We start from the raw sequence: 21,667 nt of genomic DNA on the forward strand, positions 1-21,667 counted from the left end.
GTCTTCTGACACTATTCCTGTAGACAATGACAATATAAAGATCAAAGCCGAAGGCTCTGCAATCTCCTCTCTGGCTTCCCAGAGAATCCTAGGATAAATCCCATCCGGCCCAGGAGACTTATGTATTTTCCTACTTTCTGGAATTGAGGGCAGCACGGTGGTTAGCTCTGCTGCCTCACAGTGCCAGGGACCGAGGTTCGATTCCAGCCTCGAGCGACTGTCTGTGTGGAGTTTGCAGATTCTCCCCGTGTCTGCATGGGGTGCTTCCGGGTGCACCAGTTTCCTCCCACAAACCAAAGATGTGTAGGTTAGATGAATTGGCCATGCTAAATTGCCCATACTGTTCAGGGATGTGTAGGTTAGGTGTATTAGTCAGCTATAAATATAGAGTAATATGTTTGGGTGGGAGACTCTTCGGAGGGTCGGTGTGGACTTGTTGGGCCAAAGTACCTGTTTCCACACTGTAGGGATTCTAAGAATTGCTAACACCTCCTCCTTGTGAACCTCAATCTTGTCTAGTCTTGTATCCTGTATCTAAGTACTCTCCTCGACAACATTGCCTTTAGTGTGAATACTGACGATAAATATTCATTTAGTGCTTCTCCTATCTCCTTGGACTCTGCACACAACTTCCCACTACTGCCCTTGATTGGCCCTAACCTTTCTCCAGTCATTCTTTTATTCCTGATATATCTTTAGAAAGTGGAGGAGTTGTTAGCTTTCTTTAGCAGGTATGTGCTATCCAGGGAGATTCCAGGGACTAATTTTACTGCTGGGCTATTTAAGGAAGTCAGTTTAGACTTACAGCACTTTAAGTCAAGTGTGTACTGTTCTGAATCCCAGGGAACCTTGGAAAGGTGGCATTAGACCCTGGAGAATATGTTAAGAGTATGCCATCAGGATTACCCCAACAATTGGGATAATGTTGTTGTGTTTATGTTGTTTGCCATTAGAGATGCTCCAAATGAATTGACTCAGTTGACTTCCTTTGAGTTAATATTCGGGCATGAAGTAAGAGTGCCTTTGAAACTAAGAAAAATTGAAAGGACTGACGTCAGAGATTGCACACTTGGATTATGTGCCTCTGGTAAGGGAAAGATTAAACAGAATTAGCTAAACAGCAGATGAAGAGGACACAGCATACAATGAAGCAGGAGGCAAATAACAATTCTAAAATTTTCCCATGGTAATGACATATTAATATTCTTACCAGTGGTAGGAGATCCCTTCAACACTATGTTTAGTGGTCCCTATCAAATTGAGAAAACGTTGAGTCAGGTAAATTATCTGGTAAAGATGGCAGATAAAAGAAAACTGTACTGGGTATATCATGTGCATATGTTGAAGCCTTATTTTAATAGAGACCGGGAACTGGAGAAGCAGGTGTCAGTTACTGCTCCGTAGAGTGAGGAATCAAATCGAGATAGTGTGGATTTTGATGTGCCCAAGATACATTAGATGATGAGGAAGTCATTGAAGAATAGGATGGGATAGTGACCTATCTGTCTCAGGATCAAAGAACCAAGCTGAAAGGTTTGTTTCTGCAGTTTGGGGGCATATGCTGGAATAGAATGGGGAGGAATATTGCATGCACTTCTGGTCTCCTTCCTATTGGAAAGCTGTTATGAAACTTGAAAGGGTTCAGAAAAGATTTACAAGGATGTTGCCAGGATTGGAGGATTTGAGCTATAAGGAGAGGTTGAATAGGCTGGGGCTGTTTTCCCTCAAGCGTCGGAAGTTGAGGGGTGACCCTATAAAGGTTCATAAAATCATGAGCATGGATAGGATAAATAGACAAAGTCTTTTCCCTGGAGTGGGGGAGTCCAGAACTGGAAGGCATAGGTTTAGGATGAGAGGGGTAAGACATAAAAGAGACCTAAGGGCAATGTTCTCATGCAGAGGGTGGTACATAAGTGGAATAAGATGCCAGAGGAAGTGGTGGAGGCTAGTACAATTGCAATATTTAAAAGGCATCTGGATGGGTATATCAATAAGGAGGGTTTGGAGGGGTATGGGCCAATGGCAGGTGAGATTAGATTGGTTATCTGGTCGGCATGGGCGGGTTGAACCGAAGAATCTGTTTCCATGCTGTACATCTCTACGACTAATACTATTGTGCATGAGGTGGAATTAGGGAATGCCGTTCTGATAAAACGACACCCCTACAGGCTTAATCTTTTCAAAGCTGCACAGGTCCGTAAGGAACTGAATGTGATGCTCAACGAAGACATTTTTGAACTGAGTCAGAGTGAGTGGAGCTTGCTGATCGTGTTAGTTCTTAAACCTGGCAGGTCTCAGTGATTTGTGCGGACTATTGGAAGGTCAACGCTGTAATTAAATCAGACTCGTATCCAATACCAAGGTTGGAGGACTGTACAGAAAATGTTGAACAAGTCACTTATATCACAAAGTTATTGGTTATTGGCAGGTACCTTTATCAGAAAAAGCGGAAGATGTTTCTGCGTTTGTAACCCCAAATGGGCTATATCAATTCAAAGTGATGCCCTTTAGAATGAAGAACACACCAGCCATATGCCAACGATTCATGAAGAGAGTTGTGGCTGGATTAAGAAATTGTGCAGTTTATCTTGATGTGATCTTTAGCCAGTCACAGAAAGATCACATGGTAATTGGCAGGGGATTTTAACTTTATAAGCATCGACTGGGACTGCCATAATAGTGTTAAAGGTTTAGATGGAGAGGAATTTCTTAAGTGCGTACAAGACAATTTTAGATTAGATTACTTAGTGTGGAAACAGACCCTTTGGCCCAACAAGTCCACACCGACCCGCCGAAGCGCAACCTACCCATTCCCCTACATTTACCCCTTCACCTAACACTACGGGCAATTTAGCATGACCAATTCACCTAACCTGCACATTTTTGGATTGTGGGAGGAAACCAGAGCACCCGGAGGAAACCCACGCGGACATGGGGAGAATGTGGAAACTCCACGTAGACAGTCGCCTGAGGCGGGAATTGAACCCGCGTCTCTGGCGCTGTGACGCAGCAGTGCTAACCACTGTTCCACCCTGCCGCCCATAAATTTTCTGATTCAGTATGTGGATGTACCTACTAGAGAAGGTGCAAACTTGACCGACTCTTGGGAAATAAGGCAGGGCAGGTAACTGAGGTGTCAGTGGGGGAGCACTTTGGGGCCAGCGATCATAATTCTATTAGTTTTAAAATAGTGATGGAAAAGGGTAGACCAGATCTAAAAGTTGAAGTTCTAAATTGGAGAAAGGATTGGAGGCAGATGTTCGCAGGTAAAGGGACGGCTGGAAAATGGGAAGCCTTCAGAAATGAGATAACAAGAATCCAGAGAGAGTATATTCCTGTCAGGGTGAAAGGAAAGGCTGGTAGGTATAGGGAATACTGGATGATGAGTGAAATTGAGGGTTTGGTTAAGAAAAAGAATGAAGCATATGTCAGGTATAGACAGGATAGATCGAGTGAATCCTTAGAAGAGTATAAAGGAAGTAGGAGTATACTTAGAGGGAAATCAGGAAGGCAAAAAGGGGAGATGAGATAGCTTTGGCAAATAGAATTAAGGAGAATCCAAAGGGTTTTTGCAAATATATTAAGGACAAAAGGGTAACTAGGGAGAGAATAGGGCCCTTCAAAGATCAGCAAGGCGGCCTTTGTGAGGAGCCACAGAAATTGGGGGGAGATACTAAATGAATATTTTGCATCAGTATTTACTGTGGAAAAGGATATGGAAGATATAGACTGTAGGGAAATAGATGGTGACATCTTGCCAAATGTCCAGATTAGAGGAGGAAGTGCTGGATGTCTTGAAACGGTTAAAGGTGGATAAATCCCCAGGACCTGATCAGGTGTATCCAAGAACTCTGTGGGAAGCTAGAGAAGTGATTGCTGGGCCTCTTGCTGAGATATTTGTATCATCGATAGTCACAGGTGAGGTGCCGGAAGACTGGAGGTTGGCAAACGTGGTGCCACTGTTTAAGAAGGGCGGTAAAGACAAGCCAGGGAACTATAGACCAGTGAGCCTGACCTCAGTGGTGGGCAAGTTGTTGGAGGTAATCCTGAGGGACAGGATGTACATGTATTTGGAAAAGCAAGAACTGATTAGGGATAGTCAACATGGCTTTGTGCGTGGGAAATCATGTCTTACAAACTTGATTGAGTTTTTTGAAGAAATAACAAAGATGATTGATGAGGGCAGAGCAGTAGATGTGATCTATATGGACTTCAGTAAGGCGTTTGACAAGGTTCCCCATGGGAGACTGATTAGCAAGTTTAGATCTCATGGATTACAGGGAGAACTAGTCATTTGGATACAGAACTGGCACATAGATAGAAGACAGAGGGTGGTGGTGGAGAGTTGTTTTTCAGGCTGGAGGCCTGTGACCAGTGGAGTGCCACAAGGATCGGTCTTGGGCCCTCTACGTTTTGTCATTTAAATAAATGATTTGGATGCGAGCATAAGAGGTACGGTTAGTAAGTTTGCAGATGACACCAAAATTGGAGGTGTCGTGGACAGCGAAGAGGGTTACCTCAGATTACAACAGGATCTGGACCAGATGGGCCAATGGGCTGAGAAGTGGCAGATGGTGTTTAATTCAGATAAATGCGAGGTGCTGCATTTTGGGAAAGCAAATCTTAGCAGGACTTATACACTTAATGGTAAGGTCCTAGGGAATGTTGCTGAACAAAGAGACCTTGGAGTGCAGGTTCATAGCTCCTTGAAAGTGGAGTCGCAGGTAGATAGGATAGTGAAGATGGCGTTTGGTATTCTTTCCTTTATTGGTCAGAGTATTGAGTACAGGAGGTGGGTGGTCATGTTGCGGCTGTACAGGACATTGGTTAGGCCACTGTTGGAATATTGCGTGCAATTCTGGTCTCCTTCCTATCTGAAAGATGTTGTGAAACTTGAAAGGGTTCAGAAAAGATTTATAAGGATGTTGCCAGGGTGGGAGGATTTGAGCTATAGGGAGAGGCTGAACAGGCTGGGGTTGTTTTCCCTGGGGCTCGGAGGCTGAGGGATGACCTTATAGAGCTTTACAAAATTATGAGGGGCATGGATAGGATAAATAGACAAGGTCTTTTCCCTGGGGTCGGGGAGTCCAGAACCAGAGGGCATATGTTTAGGGTGAGAGGGGGAAAGATATAAAAGAGACCTAAGGGGCAACTTTTTCACGCAGATGGTGGTACGTGTATGGAATGAGCTGCCAGAGGAAGTGGTGGAGGCTGGTACAATTGCAACATGTAAGAGGCATTTGGATGGGTATATGAATAGGAAGGGTTTGGAGGGTGCTGGCAGGTGGGACTAGATTGAGTTGGGATATCTGGTCGGCATGGATGGGTTGGACCGAAGGATCTGTTTCCCAGCTGTACATCTCTATGACTGTATGACTCTAAAGTCGAAAGCATATATGTTCTCTTGAAAATAGAGAAGGGTTTCTGAATGTTGAAGTAAATGTGAAGTGCAGGCTCAGGTGCCCAAATGGAAAGGCTGGGAGATGGGCTTTCCAAAATAGATACATATGAGAATTGGCTGTTAAAGGGATACATGCGTTTTTGTTGCTATTTTGGCAATTCAAATTTATGTTCAAGATACTAAAACTCGATTGAGTTTGAATTTGTCGTTTCGACAATATTGGGCCAATGAGAAGGAATGATGTTGGGGGTATGAGAAAGCAAACATCTTGAAAATTGGTCAGAGCAACTGCCATAGAGCCAGAGAGCAAACTGCTCATCTAAAATCTTACTCTCAAAGAAATTAGAAGACACTCAATATCAAAGGGTACCTTTTCCTATAAAACATACATGCAGTAAAAGAAAAGGTGATGACCCAGGGAAATTAGCAGATGGAACATTGAAGAACAATTGAAGAAATTGCCCGTAGTGTTAGGTAAGGGATAAATGTAAGGGTATGGGTGGGTTGCGCTTCGGCGGGGCGGTGTGGACTTGTTGGGCCGAAGGGCCTGTTTCCACACTGTAAGTAATCTAATCTAATCTAAACAGGATTTTGGATTCCTGGGTAATTGGGACTCAGTCTGTGTAGGTGGGACCTCGACAAACAGGATGGCCCACACCTGAATCAGAGGGGTACCAATATCCTGGGGGAAATTTTGCTAATGCTCTTCAGGTGGGATTAAACTAATTCAGCAGGGGAATGGGGACAAAAATTGTAGCTCGAGTATATGGGAGGATGAGAGCAGTGAAGTCAGAAGTAAGATTTCAGGATTGCAAGAAGTCACCAGCACGCACGAAGTTGGGTTTGAAGTGTGACTGCTTCAATGCCAGGAGCATCTGGAATACGGTGGGTGAACTTGCAGCATGGATTGGTACTTGAGATTTCGATGTTGTGGGTATTTCAGAGACATGGGGAGAGCAGGGACAGGAATTGTTATTGTAGGTTTTGGAATTTAGATGTTTCAGTAAGAACAGAGAAAATGGTAAAAGAGGGGGTGGTGTGGCACTGTTAGTCAAGGACAGTATTATGGTTTCAGAAAGGACATTAGAGGACTCATCTACTGAGGTATTATGGGCTGAGATTTGAAACCGGAAAGGAGAGGTTACCTTGGAAGTTTTCTGCAGGCTTCCAAATAGTTTCAGACATGTAGAGGATAGGAGCGAGAGTGATAGGATAGTTGTTTGGGGGACTTTAACTTTCCAAATATTGACTGGAAATACTATAGTTCAAGTACTTTAGATGGGTCAGTTTTTGTCCAGTGTGTGCAGGAGCGTTTCCTGGCAAAATATGTAGACAGGTCAACAAGGGGCGAGGCCACATTAGATTTGATACTGGGTAATAACCCCAGCCAGATATCAGATTTGGAGGTAGGTCAGTACTTTGGTGATAGTGACCACAATTCGGTTATGTTTAGTTTAGTGATGGAGAGGGATAGGTAAATACCGCAGGGCAAAACTTGTGGCTGGGGGAAAGGCAATTACAATGCAATTAGGCAAGATTTAAGATGCATAGGATGGGGAAGGAAACTGCAGGGTATAGATACAGTTGAAATGTGGAGCTTATTCAAGGACCAGCTACTACGGGTCCTTGATAAGTATGTACCGGTCAGACAGGGAGGAAGTTGTCAAGCATGGGAGCCTTGGTTTTCTAAGCAAGTTGATCCTCTTGTCAAGAGGAAGAAGAAGGCTTCTGTTAGAATGAGATGTGTTGGCTCAGTTAGGGCGCTCGAGAGTTACAAGTTAGCCAGGAAATACCTAAAGAGAGAGCTGAGAAGAGTCAGGAGGGGTCGTGAGAGGTCGTCAGCAGATAGGACCAAGGAAAACTCTAAGGCTTTCTATAGGTATGTCAGGAATAAAAGAATGACGCGAGTAAGATTAGATAAAAACAATGACTGCAGATGCTGGAAACCAGATTTTGGAGTGGTGGTGCTGGGAGAGCACAGCAGTTCAGGCAGCATCCGAGGAGCAGCAAAATCGACGTTTCGGGCAAAAGCCCTTCAGATTAGAGGCAATCAAACATTGTAGTGGGAAGTTGTGCTTGGAGTCAGAGGAGATGGGGGATGTGCTAAATGAATACCTTTTGTCTTTTTCTAGTATGAACATGGACAATGTGGTTGAGAATACTGAGAGAAAGACTGCTAGACTAGGTGGGATTGAGGTGCATGAGAAGGGAGGTGTTAGCAATTCTGGAAAGTGTAAAAATAGGTGAGCCCTGGGCCGGATGGGATTTAACCTCTGATTCTCTGGGAAACCAGGGACGAGATTGCCGGGCCTTTGGCTTTGATCTTTGTCGTCATGGACTGCAAGAATAGTGCCAGAAGATTAGAGGATAGCAAATGTTGTTCCCTTGTTCAAGAAGGGGAGTAGAGACAACCCTGGAAATGATAGACATGTGAGCCTTACTTCGGTTGTGGATAAAGTGTTGGAAAGGGTTATAAGAGGGTTATATGATTTATAATCATCTAGGAAGGAAGAAGTTGATTAGGAATAGTCAACACTGTTTTGTGAGGGGTAGGTCGTGCCTCACAAACCTAATTGAGTTCTTTGAGGAGATGACCAAACAGGTAGGTGATAGTATAGCAGTTGATGTAGTGTTCTGGATTTCAGTAACGCGTTTGATAAGGTTCCCCATGGTAGGCTATTGCACAAAATACAGAGGCATGGGATTGAGGGTGATTTAGCAGTTTGGATCAGAAACTGGCTAGCTGAAAGAAGTTAGAGAGTGGTGGTTGATGGGAAATATATTCATCCTGGAGTTCAGTTACTGGTGAGGTACTGCAAAGATCTGTTTTGGGTCCGCTGCTGTTTGTCATTTTTATAAATGAACTAGATGAGGGCAGAAAAGGATGGGTTAGTAAATTTGCGGATGACACAAAGGTTGGTGGAGAGTGTTGTAGGTTACAGAGGGACATAGATAAACTGCAGAGCTGGGTTGAGAGGTGGCAAATGGAGTTTAATATGGAAAAGTGAGAGGTGATTTACTTTGGAAGGAGTAACAGGAATGCAGAGCACTGGGCTAATGGTGAGGTTCTTGGTAGTGTAGATGAGCAGAGAGTCCAGGTACATAGATCCTTGAAAACTGCCACCCAGGTTGATAGGGTTATTAAGAAGGTATACAATGTATTAGCTTTTATTGGTAGAGGGATTCAGTTTCAGAACAATTCGATCATGCTACAGGTGTACAAAACTCTGGTGTGGCCACATTTGGAGTATTGCATACAGTTCTGGTCACCACATTATAGGAATGATGTGGAAGCTTTGGAAAGGGTTCAGAGGAGATTTACTAGGATGTTGCCTGATTTGGAGGGAAGGTCTTACGAGGAAAGGCTGAGGGACATGATGTTTTCATTAGAGAGAAGGTTGCAAGGTGACTTAATTGAAACATACAAGACAATCAGAGTGATAGATAGCTTGGGCAGTGAAAACCTTGGATGGCTAGCACGAGGGGACATAGATTTAAATTGAGGGGTGATGGATATAGGACTGATGTCAGAGGTAGATTCTTTACTCAGAGTAGTGGAGCACACTGCCTGAAACAGTAGTTTACTTGCCAACTTAAAAGCCGTTTAAATGGTCATTGGATAGGCATCTGGATGAGAATGGAATAGTGTAGGTTAGATGGACTTCAGATTGATTCCACAGGTTGGTACAATATCAAGGGCAAAGGTACTGTACTGTAATGTTCTATGTTCTGTGTTCTACAGCAGAGAAGACCGAGACTGTGTGAATTTGAGATTAAGGTATTGTTAAATAATTGTGTTATTGGAACAGCATGTTAATAGGATTGTATTCAGTTAGGGGAAACAGTGGTCAGTTCTTTAATAGTTTTGTTTAGTGTTCTGTTCAGAAAATAAGTTGTTATTGGAAGTTAGGAGTTCTCTCAAACACTTAGATTTTAACTGATTATGAGGCGAGGCGAGCTTTTCTGGATGTTAGGTTTTATTTAACAGAAGGGTCCCATCTCCGTGCTGTAGCACATGCATGTGAATAATGTCATTAAAGGGCAGTATGTAACCAAGGCAAAAGAAGAAGTGAACAAAAGAGCTTTGTGACATTCCTTGGGTGACCATCTGAGGCCAAGTGAAATCATTGTTGGAGATATGCAAATAGAGGTGGGAGTGAACGTCGCAAGGGTAGTTTGTGGAATTAGTCAGAGGTCATATGACACAAAGTTAGAGTCCAGCAGGTTTATTTGAAATCACAAGCTTTTGAAGTGCTCCTCCTTTGTCATGGTGAAGTTTGGTGAGATAAAGTGAAGTCAGGAAAGGATTGAGTCAGGACGAAGGAACTGAGCAGTTGGTTTAAATGTTGAAGTTTAAAAATCAATAGCTCTATAATGTTCTTACATTTTCCATGCACATAATGTTAGGATGTGGAAGTCCACAACAGAACTAAATACAATAATTATTCTTTGTTCGACAGTCGAGAGGAACATCACTCCCCATGGGTGTTTCCAAATTGGATACCTTTAATGCAGGACTGGAGCTTTCTTTCACAAAGGTAATTTCATTGTGAAATATATTACAGCTATCAAATCACTTCTTTATAAACTTGAACTAGACGCTAGTATGTCAACAAAACGCTATCAGTGTTATCTGTGTATAAAATATAACAGTTAAGTCACAAAATTCAATTTCAAAGTTAGTTGACAATCCCTTCTTCAACAGTTTTTAATGCCTTTTGTATGTTCAATTTACTTTCAGTGCCTGCTCAATCTGTAGATTGTAAACATTCCATTACCATAGGCAAAAGTGAGGACTGTAGATGCTGGAAACAGAGTCTTTATTAGAGTAGTGCTGGAAAAGCACAGCAGGTCAGGCAGCATCCGAGGAGCAGGAAAATTGACGTTTCAGGCAAAAGCACTTTATCAGGAATGGAGGCAGGAAGTCTCGAGGGTGGAGAGATAAATGAGAGGGGGAGTGGTGGGACTGCGGAGAAGGTGAATGGGGGTGGAGATGGGGGGGGATAGGTCAGAGAGGAGGGCGGTGACACTTCAACTTCGTAACAATTTATCTGATAAAGGCAATAGTTCCTGTTTCTATTATCAGTCAAGGTATAGATTATAAGAGTATGGAGGTAATTGTGGAGCTGTAAAGGACTTTGGTTCAGTCACAGCTGGAGTATTTATGTTTTTGCATTATAGAAAGGATGTGATTGCACTGAAGAGAGTGCAAGGGAGACTCTCAATGTTGCTAAGGATAGAGGGCTTAAACTATAAAGAGCTGAAAATGTGTTGCTGGAAAAGCGCAGCAGGTCAGGCAGCATCCAAGGAACAGGAGAATCGACGTTTCGGGCATAAGCCCTTCTTCAGCTCTGATCTCCAGCATCTAACACATTTTCAGCTCTGATCTCCAGCATCTAACACATGTTCAGCTCTGATCTCCAGCATCTGCAGTCCTCACTTTCTCCTTAAACTATAAAGAGGCTGGATTAGGTTTAGTGTTTTCTTAGGTTGAGATGGACCTGATAAAAGTGTAGAAGATTCTGAGGGGCATTGGACAGAGTGAATAGAAAGCAGCTGTTCCCCTTACTGAAAGGGTCAGTAATATGGAGACATAATTTTAAGGTGAAAGGAGGTTTAGAGGGGGTTTGAGGAAACATTTTTGCAACCACAGGATGGTGGCAATCTGAAAAGTACTGCTTGGAAGAATAGTTGAGGCAGGGAACCTCAAGACATTTAAAACTTATTTGTATGAACACAGGAATACGTACTAACATTTTGAGTCCATTGGCCTAGTGCTGGAAAGTGAAACCAGTGTAGATTTTGTGTAGCTTTGGCTGTGCAAACGTCTTCGGCCAAAGGGCTTGTTTTGTACAGTTCTATAATTCTGTTGTAGACTGATGGTTTATAAGGGTGGTTCAAGTCACAGAACCAGAACCCCAAGTGTTGCTGTTGAGTAAATGTGGAGAAAGTGATGACTGCAGATGCTGGAGAGTCAGCCGGAAAGGATGGCGCTGGAAAAGCGCAGCAGGTCAGGCAACGTCTGAGGAGCAGGGCAGTCGATATTTCATGCATAAGCCCTTCAAAAGGATTGGGTATAAGTCCTGATGAAGGGCTTATACCCAAAATGTCAACTGTCCTCCTCGGATGCTGCCTGTCCTGCTGTGCTTTTCCAGTGCCACCCTTTTTGACTCTGTTGAGTAAATGTCATGAGTAATGTCAATGTCTATGAAGAAAGAAGGTTTGGATTTATCCTCCAAACTACTTTTTGTACGTTGGTTCCAATTTCTATTTTGTACCTCTAACCACATTCCAAGTACCCAACTCACTTTAAAGATCACAACTTAAAAATGCAAAGGAATAGCAACCAAGGTTTATACAACCCATCCTCATAATTTAAACCTCGAAGCCGGTATAATTGTGGTGAATGTGTTGTGCCCTGTTCAAAGTTGTTATATACATTCCTGAAGTTGGGGAGGCAGAAAGTAAATAGCTAGCGCATGATGGGATCTAATCAAGCTCGTATAACTGAAGTATGAACTTTGCTCATTTGGAATTCAAACCGCTTTAAGTGAAAGGCATCCTTAAGGAAAATTTGCAAGTTCAAATAGGGGTGCTTCTGCTGCTGACCCTGGCAGATTTGGGAAGTTACATGCTGCACATGCTTATAAAATATTAAAGAAAAATTATGCATTCCTTAATTTTGTTAATGTTCTTACAACCACTATTTGGCACCAAGAAGTGTCTGATCTGACCAGGTGAATCTATTTTCCAATTGAGAAAAAGAGGCCATGTTCTGATTTTGGGAATTCCAAGTGTTGTTTCTTCTGCACCATTTACCTTATATAAAGTTACAGCACATAAAGAGGTCATTTGGCTTGTCAAGGTCATGGCAACTGCTGCTAGTCCCACTCATATATTGTTTCCACGTAGCCATGCAAGTGTTTCTTCAACTATTCTTTCAAAGCCATAACAGAATCTGCTTCCTGCACACTGTGAGAAAGTGCATTCCAGTTCCAAATGACTTGCTGTGTCAAAAAGTTGTTGCTTCCTTTATTTTATGTAAACCCCTTGCAAGTTTGAGCACATTTTTATCAGATCTCCTTTTAGTCTTCTCTAAAGTGAACGACCCCAGCCTCCCAGTCTAACCACGTACTTAAAGTCTGTCATCTCTGAAACCATGTTTGTAAAGCTTTTCTGTTCCCTTTCTAAAACCTTTAGACCATTCCTAAAGTGTCGGGGCGAGAACTAAGATTGAACCAGTCTTTTATAATTAGTCCCTTTGTATTCATGTTCTTTGTCTCTGTTTATAAAATCTGGAATCCCATATGCCTTTTCAACCAATTTATCAACCTACCCTGCCATCTTCACCAATTTGTAAGTATAACGCCACAGGTTCTGCTCGTGCATCACCAAAAAGCATTAGAAGGTTGAAAGAGTATAACTGTCGGGAAAGTTTGAGTGCGTTTATCTTGAAAGGAGAAGCGACCTAATAGAGGTAATGTGTTTAAGTCAGATGAATAACAGAGATAAATAAATGAGGAAGAAAAGAATTGAATGACATCTTGATCAGTTTGGGTAAAATGAAATAGAGGGAAGCTCATACGGACAGTCACTACTGGTAAAAGCCTGTTGTGTGGATTGTCATTTAAGAGTGCTATAATCCTTTTTAATTCTGTGCACTTGAGCAACTAGGCTCTGTACCGGTAAAAATTGGCTGTCATATATTATCTGCACTGCTTTGTTTGTTTAGTGAGAAAGACAGCATAATTTGATAGCTACCCAAGTGTTTATGTTTTTGTCTTGATGTGAATTGCAGGAAAATCTAGAACAAAGAGTCATAGCTTGAAAATAAGGTGGTGCCCATTTAAAAAAGAGATAGGACACATTTCTTTCTAAGGGTTGAGTGTCTTTGGAATTCCCTTCCTCAAAAGGCAGTGGACACATACTCTTTAAATATTTGTAATGCAGAGCAGATAGATTCTTGATTACAAAGGAGATGATAAAAATGACAGAGCAGGCTGGAAGGACCGAGTAGTGTACTCTGTTCCCTGTTTGTATGTTAGTGAGTGAAGCAACTGTATTTTTATTAACAATTCTGTCATCTAATATTATATCCCCACTATTTGCTGAAAGCAGTATCAAAATATGAGTCACCTATTTAATTCCATCACATTCCTTATACAGTGCGATAAAATGATCATGTTGTTGTGCTTGGTCAAACTTATAAAAACTCAATTCATGTTCTTTTAGTGAATCACTTAGATATTTGCCCAATGAAGGAATCTCACCATTGTTTAAAGTTAAAAGGGAAGGTCTTCGAGAAAACTCTGTAATTCAGAGACTGAGAAGGTAAGACAAATTTTCATTAAGTAAATGAGCAGTGTTGCTTAGTTAATGTAAAATTAAGTACTGCACTTGCTGGAAATCTGAAATAAAACAGAATATGCTGGAAGAACTCAGAAGGTCTAACAGCATATCCAGAGAGAGCAGCAGCATTAATTTTTAAGGTGTTTGGATTCTGATGAAAAGTCATAGTTTTCCGAGGGATGAATACATCCCTAAAATATGTCCATTCTGAAGAAGGGTCGCTGGGCTCCAAATGTTAACTCTGCTTTCTGTCCACAGATGCTGCCAGACCTGCTGGGTTTCTCCAACAATTTCGGTTTTTGTGTCAGATTCCAGCATCCATAATTTTTTTGTTTTAGTTTTATGTCTGTTTTACTCCAGTTCCTGCTACCAACAAAACAATTGGCAGAAGCATGAATTACATATTACTTTTTTGCCAGAAATGATCTTTAAACTTTTATCAATAAGTTGCCACACCTTTGGTTGAAGATCTCAAGAAACTCCATGTAGCTTTCCAGAGTTTCTTATAATCTTTCACCATATCCTCAGTGGATATCGGGCAAACCCCTGAGGTAATTCCCTGGTGACGATAAACATTAATTATAACTACATTGGCTTGAGTAACTCTATGCAGACATACCATCTATTTCATGTAGCAGATTGATTCTTGAGTCAGTGGGACAATTGACTAAAATCACGTACACCAAAGAAAGATTTTAGCATGATACCTAATGCAGCCCCTTCCCTCAGATGTTCCTTCTATTTTTTTTTAAAAAGCCTTTTCATTGGAATCATATCGCAGACAAGCCCAGAATTTATTGTCCGTCCTTAATTGCCCTTCAACTGATTTCCTTGCTCAGCTATTTCAGAGGGCAGTTAAGAGTCAACCACAATATTGGAGATTGGAAGCCATAGGCCATACTAGGTAAGGATGGCAGGTTTCCTTGTCTGAAAGACATTTTGTGAACTGGATAGGTTTTTGCACCAGTCAGTGATAGTTTCATTGTTACCATTAGTTAGACTAGTTTTCAATTCTGGATTTTATTAAATATATTTAATAGAATGGATGGACTGATTTGAACCCATGCCATCAGAGTATTACTTCAAACCTTGAGATCATCAATTTAGCAATGTTCCTCTATGCTGACATTTTAATGTTGCAGATCTTCAACAAATAAAGAAATTTAAGATGGCTGGCTGGATATCCTATGTGTGTTATATTTATAAAGTGAAGTATAAAAAAAGGAGAAAATGTTTGATTATACCCCTTGGAACGTTTTTCTAAGTTAAAGCTGCTATAAAAATGAAAGTTGTTGAATTAAACTGAATTCAAATAAAATAAACAAAAGTGTTGCCTTTACTCTTTAGTATTGTTGTGGTCACTTTGGCCCATTGATGTTGACATGCATTCTATTTAGAGGCATATGCTTTATTGATAATGCTTGTTATGATGAAAGAGAGGAGCAGGAATTTAATCCTGATTTAATAGATTATGTTTGGGTACTGTAGATATTTCTCATTTTGCAGATTCCAGTCACTACCTGCTCATAAAGATCGCTGGGATATAAACTTCTTTGTAGGTGGTCCTGTATGGTGTATGGAGTGGTGCCCAACCCCAGAGGGTTCAGCTGCCTGTCAGTATGCAGCTATTTATTGCAATAAAAGAATGGATGATAGGCATAAACTGATGGAGCAGTATGCAGAGCCAACATTGCTTCAGATTTGGCAACTGGGAGACCTCCAACAGGAGCACTGGTGAGAAGACAGAAATTTTAAAAATCCAAAACTTTTTTTGTGGATTCTTTGTGGAAACAAAACTTTTGTAATTTATATAAATGATAAATTTAGATGAGAATATAGAAGGCATAGTCACAAAGTTTGCGGATGATAACAAAATTGGTGGCAAAATAGACAGTGAAGAAGGTTTTCTAAGAGTACAAAGGGATCTTGATCAAATGGTTCAATGGGCTAAAAAATAGTAGATGAGTTCAATCTGGATAAATGTGAGGTATTACATTCTGGTAAAAAGGCTAAAGCTTATACAATGGCAGGGCCTTGAGTAGTGTTGTAGAACAGAGACCAAGGATGCAGATATATAATTCTTTAAAGTTTGCATCACAAGTAGACAGGGTGCATAAAAAGGTGTTTAGTACCTTTGCCTTCATTGCTCAGTTCTTTGAGTAAAGCAGTTGGAAAGTCAAGTAGAGGTTGTGCAGGACATTGGTGAGGCTTCTTCTGGAGTAGTGTCCAGTTCTGATCGCCCAGTTATAGTAAGAATACTATTACGCTGGAGAGGATTCAGAAGAGATTTGTTGCCAGGTATGGAAGGTTTGACTTGTAAAGAAAGGCTCAACGGGCTGGGATCATCTTCACTGGGGTGTAGGATGTTGAGAAGCGACCTCATTGATCAAATAATGTGGGTTATAATAGGGTTGTTGTCTTTTCCCTAGAATGGATATTTCAAGACTCTGGCATAGTTTTAAGATGAGGGGAGAAAGATTTTAAAAAGACATGAGCAAATGTTTTACATAGAGGGTGGTTCGCGTGTGGAATGAACTTCCTGAGGAAGTGGTGGATGTGGGTACATTTACAATGTTTAAAACTTATTTGGTTAGGTACGTGAATAAGAAAGATTTGGAGATACAGACCAGGAGCAGGCAGATGGAACTAGTTTACTTTGGGATTATGTTCAGCGTGGACTAAATAGATTAGATTAGATTCCCTACAGGCCCTTCGGCCCAACCAGTCCCTGCGAAGAGTAACCTACCCAGACCCATTTATCTCTGACTAATGCACCTAACACTATGGGCAATTTTTTTTTATTAGCATGGCCAATTCACCTGACCTGCACATCTTTGGATCGAACGGTCTGTTGCCATGCTTTTTGACTATGACTAATTAATTGAAAACATTCATTTTCAATATATTTTCAATCATGATTGTTGTTAGCGTAATTAAAAGCATTAAAACACTTCAAATTTCTGCAAAGCCAAAGGGAGTTACCAATTATTAGCCATACGGTTTATTAAAAAAACGTATATACTTGTGTATAGGTTGATCTCATGTATAAGTAGACCACTTATCTTGGCCCAAAAATCTTGTATTTTCCATATATCTGGTGTATTAGTCAACCCCACTGCGTCACATTATAAATCTCTTACAAAGGAACCTGTGTGTTCCTATTACTTACTTTGCTGAAGTTGCATTGATTTTTCACAAAATATCTGCTTAATAAGGAAAATAAATCGTGCTCCCATTAACGCATTTAAACGAAATTGTATTCATTCATTCATAACTCGACTTACCGAACTTGGTTTACTACAGCACGTTTTGATTCATTCATTTATTCAGACCGGTACTAAGTCTATCGGTACTTATTGTACTTTGTTCACTATACATCCAAATGTTAATATCGTTAAAACGTTAATCATTTTAATTGTGCCATTATATCTGAATGAAAGTGAGAGATATTAGCCTGATCAGCGGATCTAGACACTGTATACAGTCAACACAGGAATTCTTGGACATCATCAGAAATATACATATAGACAAGGAAGAAACTATGGCACTGTTCACCTCTATCGACAAAACCCTAGCCAGAGAAACAATAGCTAACCTGCTGGACATAGACAACAAGATGGGGAACCTGTTCTGTATCAACAAAGACTGCTTACTCAAACTACTGGACCTGTGCCTCACAACACACTTCACATTCAACAACCAAATATATGAACAAATCAACGGCACACCCATGGGCTCACTCATCTCTGGACTCATAGCAGAAGCTGTAATGCAAAGATTAGAACAAACAGTCTTACCGCAAATTCAACCCAAACTCTGGGTTCAGATATGTAGATGACACCTTTGTAATCATTAAAAACACAAAAAACACACACCGGATCATCAACGCCACACTCACAGGAATTCGATTCACTAGAGAGGAAGAAAAGGACAACCAACTCCCATTCCTAGACGTGATGGTACAGAAAACACTGAACGGAGAATTCACCGTATACAGGTGAACCACACACACAGACCAAGTCCTGAACTACGAAAGCAACTACCCCAACACACGCAAAAGAAGTTGCATCAAGACACTGTTCAAAAGGGCCACAACACATTGCAGCACACCAGAACTGCAAAAAGAGGAAGAAGAACACCTCTACAATGTATTCGCCAAAAATGGATACCCCCACAATTTCATCAACAGATGCATCAGGGAAAGACAACGAAATGAGGACATGCCACAACCCAAAGGACTAGCCACATTACCATACATCAAGAACATTTCTGAACTGACAGCCAGACTACTGCGACCACTAGGACTCATAACAGCACACAAACCAACAGCCACTCTCAGACAACAACTCACCAGGACAAAGGACCGATACCCAGCATGAGCAAAACCAACATAGTGTACAAAATCCCATGCAAGGACTGCACAAAACAGGACAAACAGGAAGACAGCTAACGATCCGTATCCATGAACACCAACTAGCCACGAAACGACACGACCAGATATCCTTAGTAGCCACACACACAGATAATAATTTCGACTGGGACAACACTACTATTATCGGACAAGCCAAACAGAGAACAGCCAGGGAATTCCTCGCGGCATAGCACTCATCCACAGATTCTATCAGCAAACACATCGACTTGGACCCAACATACCGGCCACTGCAGCAGACAGCTGGAACTGACAACCAGAAGCGGCAGAGACAAACCACTATAAATGCCGGACGAAACATCACAGAAGCGCTTCACAGGAGGCTCCCAAGCACTGAGGATGTCACCTAGACAGGGGACGAAACATCTGGAACACAAATTCCCAGCTCGGTGAACAGAACCACAACAGCAGTTTAAGTTTAATTTCTTCAATTCGATCACAGTTTGTTGAGTTAGCCACTGTGTTACCCCCCCTTCTCCCCAAATTCAGTGCTAGGCTATGAACCTCCAGCGCCTTCCGTCAGCACAGCCCCGTGCAAAACACAGCAGGGAGGCAGTGCCAGTTACCTGTCTCTAATGACGTCACTGCCCACCAATCAGAACATCCGCCTGCTTGATAGGCAGACCACAAGTCAATCAGAGCTGCAACCTGTAGGCAAAGAACCCATCCACCTGACCATTATAGAGAAATTGGAACTCCGTGTTACTGTATCAGAGAATGTAGCAAATTCAGGAAAATTTGTGTTCCTGATTCAGACCTGGCAGTAAGATGGACAGTAGAAGATTAGGATTCAGTAACTATTTAGGATTCGTCTTTATCTGGAATTAGTTGTGCGATCAAACTGACTTCTGCTAATAATATGGTATTTTGAACGACAGCATGAATTTCAATTCCTTCAAAAACAATACTTGGTGCACAAGTCAATCCCCTAATTTCAACTTTAAAAAAACAGTCTTCAAAACCACAGTCCAAAGATGTGCAGGTCAGGTGAATTGGCCATGCTAAATTGCCCATAGGTGCATTAGTCAGGGGTAAATGTAGGGTAGGGAACTGGGTCCGGGTGGGTTGCTCTGTGGACTTGTTGGGCCAAATGGCCTGTTTCCATACTGTAGGAAATCTAATCTTAAAAAAAATTTGACCTATGCACAAGTATATCATAGTTAATAAATAAATGCAATTTTCAAATCCGGATATTTCAGCCAATCCGAATTGAATTCATGTTGAATATTTAAAAAGAAAATTAAAATTTGACCATAGCAAGAAGAAGACATACATAGTTATAAAGCTTGCACTGAGTAATAGAAGATAATTTGTTTTGCTCTGAACTCATCAGGAAAGGGATCACAAAAATGAAAATTGCCAAGCAATAGGAGCAGCATGGTGGCTCTGTGGAATAGCACTGTGCCCTCACAGCACCAGAGTCCCAGGTTTGATTCCAGCCTTGGATGGCTGTCTGTGTGGAGTTTGCACATTCTCCCCGTGTCTGCGTTGGTTTCCTCCCACAGTCCAAAGGTGAATTGGCAATGCTAAATTGTTCATAGTTGTTGGGTGCATTAGTGGGAGGGGATGGGTTGGGGGTGTTACTTTTCGGAGGGTCGGTGTTGACTTATTGGGCCGAAGAGCCTGTTTCCACACTGTCGGGAATCTAAGGGGCGGCTCAGTGGTTAGCACTGCTGCCTCAGCGCCGGGGACCCGGATTCAATTCCCGCCTCGGGCAACTGTCTGTGGAGTTTGCACATTCTCCCCGTGTCTGAGAGTTTCCTCCGGGTACTCCAGTTTCCTCCCACAGGCCGAAGATGTGCAGGTCAGGTGAATTGGTCATGCTAAATTGCCCGTAGTGTAAGGTGCATTGGTCAGGGTAAATGTAGGGGAATGGGTCTGGGTGGGTTGCTCTTCGGAGGGTCGGTTTGGACTTGTTGGGCCGAAAGGCCTGTCGGGAATCTAATAGTTGAGAGAGTTAGGCAAAGATTCTGTCATTGAAAACAATTACACCTAGAGGAGACAGACAGAAGCACAGGTAAAGGGTTGGAGCAATGGTGAATTAGGGACTGAGGCAAACAATATTGTGAAATTGGAGTTAAATGGTCTTGGTAATCAGTAAGCTTTGGAGTTTGCAATTTATTTTTTTGTCAGTCAGGATTTTATGCATGATTCAGTCTGAGCTAATAGTTGGTATATTGAATCAATAAAATCAGACAGGAGGTTCTGATAGGGAAAGAAACTAATGGTTTTAGTCTTCAGTAGAGCTGATCAAATATTATTGTTGGTATTTAATTGTTTTGGCAGAAGAGGCCTGTCTAGCTGGACAGCCTTTGACAACACCTTTGCTGTCATTCCAAGCCCCAAAATGATTGAGTTCTAATGAGGCATTTATCTGGTTGGCATTGGGGTTTTGTCCTGGTCACTGGGTATTATGCTCTGCAAGCTGTTGACTAATTAGTGAGAGAAAGAGAAAACAGTGACTCCGACTGGTAATACAGGAGGCTCAGGAATGTCATTGGAGCCTGGAAGGAAGGAATGTCAGTAAGGCAAGCTTGTCAAATTCAGTCAGTGAACCTCTGGAGAGGAGTGAGGGTTAGTTTCCAGGGTAAGAGGCAAGTATCTTCATGCCTTTAAAACTTGACCATAGCAGGAAGAAGACATGCATAGACATGCCTTCAATATCTCTCCAAGTAGAAGGAACTCCTTTCAGTTCCATGGGCATAAAACACTAATGGGTTGATGTCCACACCACCAAACTGTTGAGTATCCACGTTGGATGATGTCCATAAGTGACTATTTATGAGCGTCAGTTGGTTTCTGGGCAAAGCTCCATCCCCCTCAGGCATATATGTACACGTGCGTGTGCAAAATCTCACCACCACACACACACAGACATACGCATCCCTCCCCCCAGAATGATTACAGTACAGGATCCCCACCCTATATCCTCTCATCTCACTATATCAGTCCCTTGTCTCTTGGTTGAAGTGGGAAATTTGAATTTTACTGTGTGTCTTTGTTTTATTTCTTTTGTGATAAATTCCTGATTTTGTTTTGCATAGTATCAAAGCTCATGCAGCCTGTGTGTTGTATATTGAAGAACAATGAAGTAATTGTAACTTCTTGCTGTATGTATAGCCCTCAAGTGAACGCTGCTTTAGCTTATGGTATTGCCACAGAGTACGGTTGCATTTGGGATATGAAGTGGTGTCCCAGTGGTGCATGGGAACTGCCAGAAACCACTAGAAAGGTAATCTACCTGCTTAGTTAAAATTATTTATTTATAAGTGACACTTTTTCAGAAAAGAGACATTTGAAAACTAATCAATGAATTTGACATTTGTTTGAAGAGATGATGGGATTATTGTTGTTTGTGTTACTCTTATTAAATTTTGAATTGTCTTGAGGGAAAATTGGCCCGTTTCCCAAGTAAATGTACATATTGAAATGTTTTAATCAAATATATTCCTGTTGTGGAAGTCCATTCAAAACTCACCAGAGGTGCT

At 41.6% G+C, this 21,667-nt stretch overlaps 1 protein-coding gene across 1 annotated transcript in view; it reads left to right on the forward strand.

Annotated features, from left to right (window-relative positions):
* Positions 1 to 21,667, forward strand: part of gtf3c2 (general transcription factor IIIC, polypeptide 2, beta) — a 141,425-nt gene that overhangs the window by 34,566 nt on the left and 85,192 nt on the right. Inside the window, exons 5-8 of the mRNA XM_043682113.2 lie at positions 9,862 to 9,939; positions 13,634 to 13,732; positions 15,257 to 15,484; positions 21,300 to 21,411. Coding sequence (XP_043538048.1) covers positions 9,862 to 9,939; positions 13,634 to 13,732; positions 15,257 to 15,484; positions 21,300 to 21,411 — 517 coding nt within the window. The remainder of the gene's footprint in view (positions 1 to 9,861; positions 9,940 to 13,633; positions 13,733 to 15,256; positions 15,485 to 21,299; positions 21,412 to 21,667) is intronic.

This window comes from Chiloscyllium plagiosum, unplaced genomic scaffold (genome assembly GCF_037043375.1).
Source record: "Chiloscyllium plagiosum isolate Xiang-an unplaced genomic scaffold, Cpla_swu_hap1 HiC_scaffold_3, whole genome shotgun sequence".
Classification (NCBI taxonomy): Eukaryota; Metazoa; Chordata; class Chondrichthyes; order Orectolobiformes; family Hemiscylliidae; genus Chiloscyllium; species Chiloscyllium plagiosum.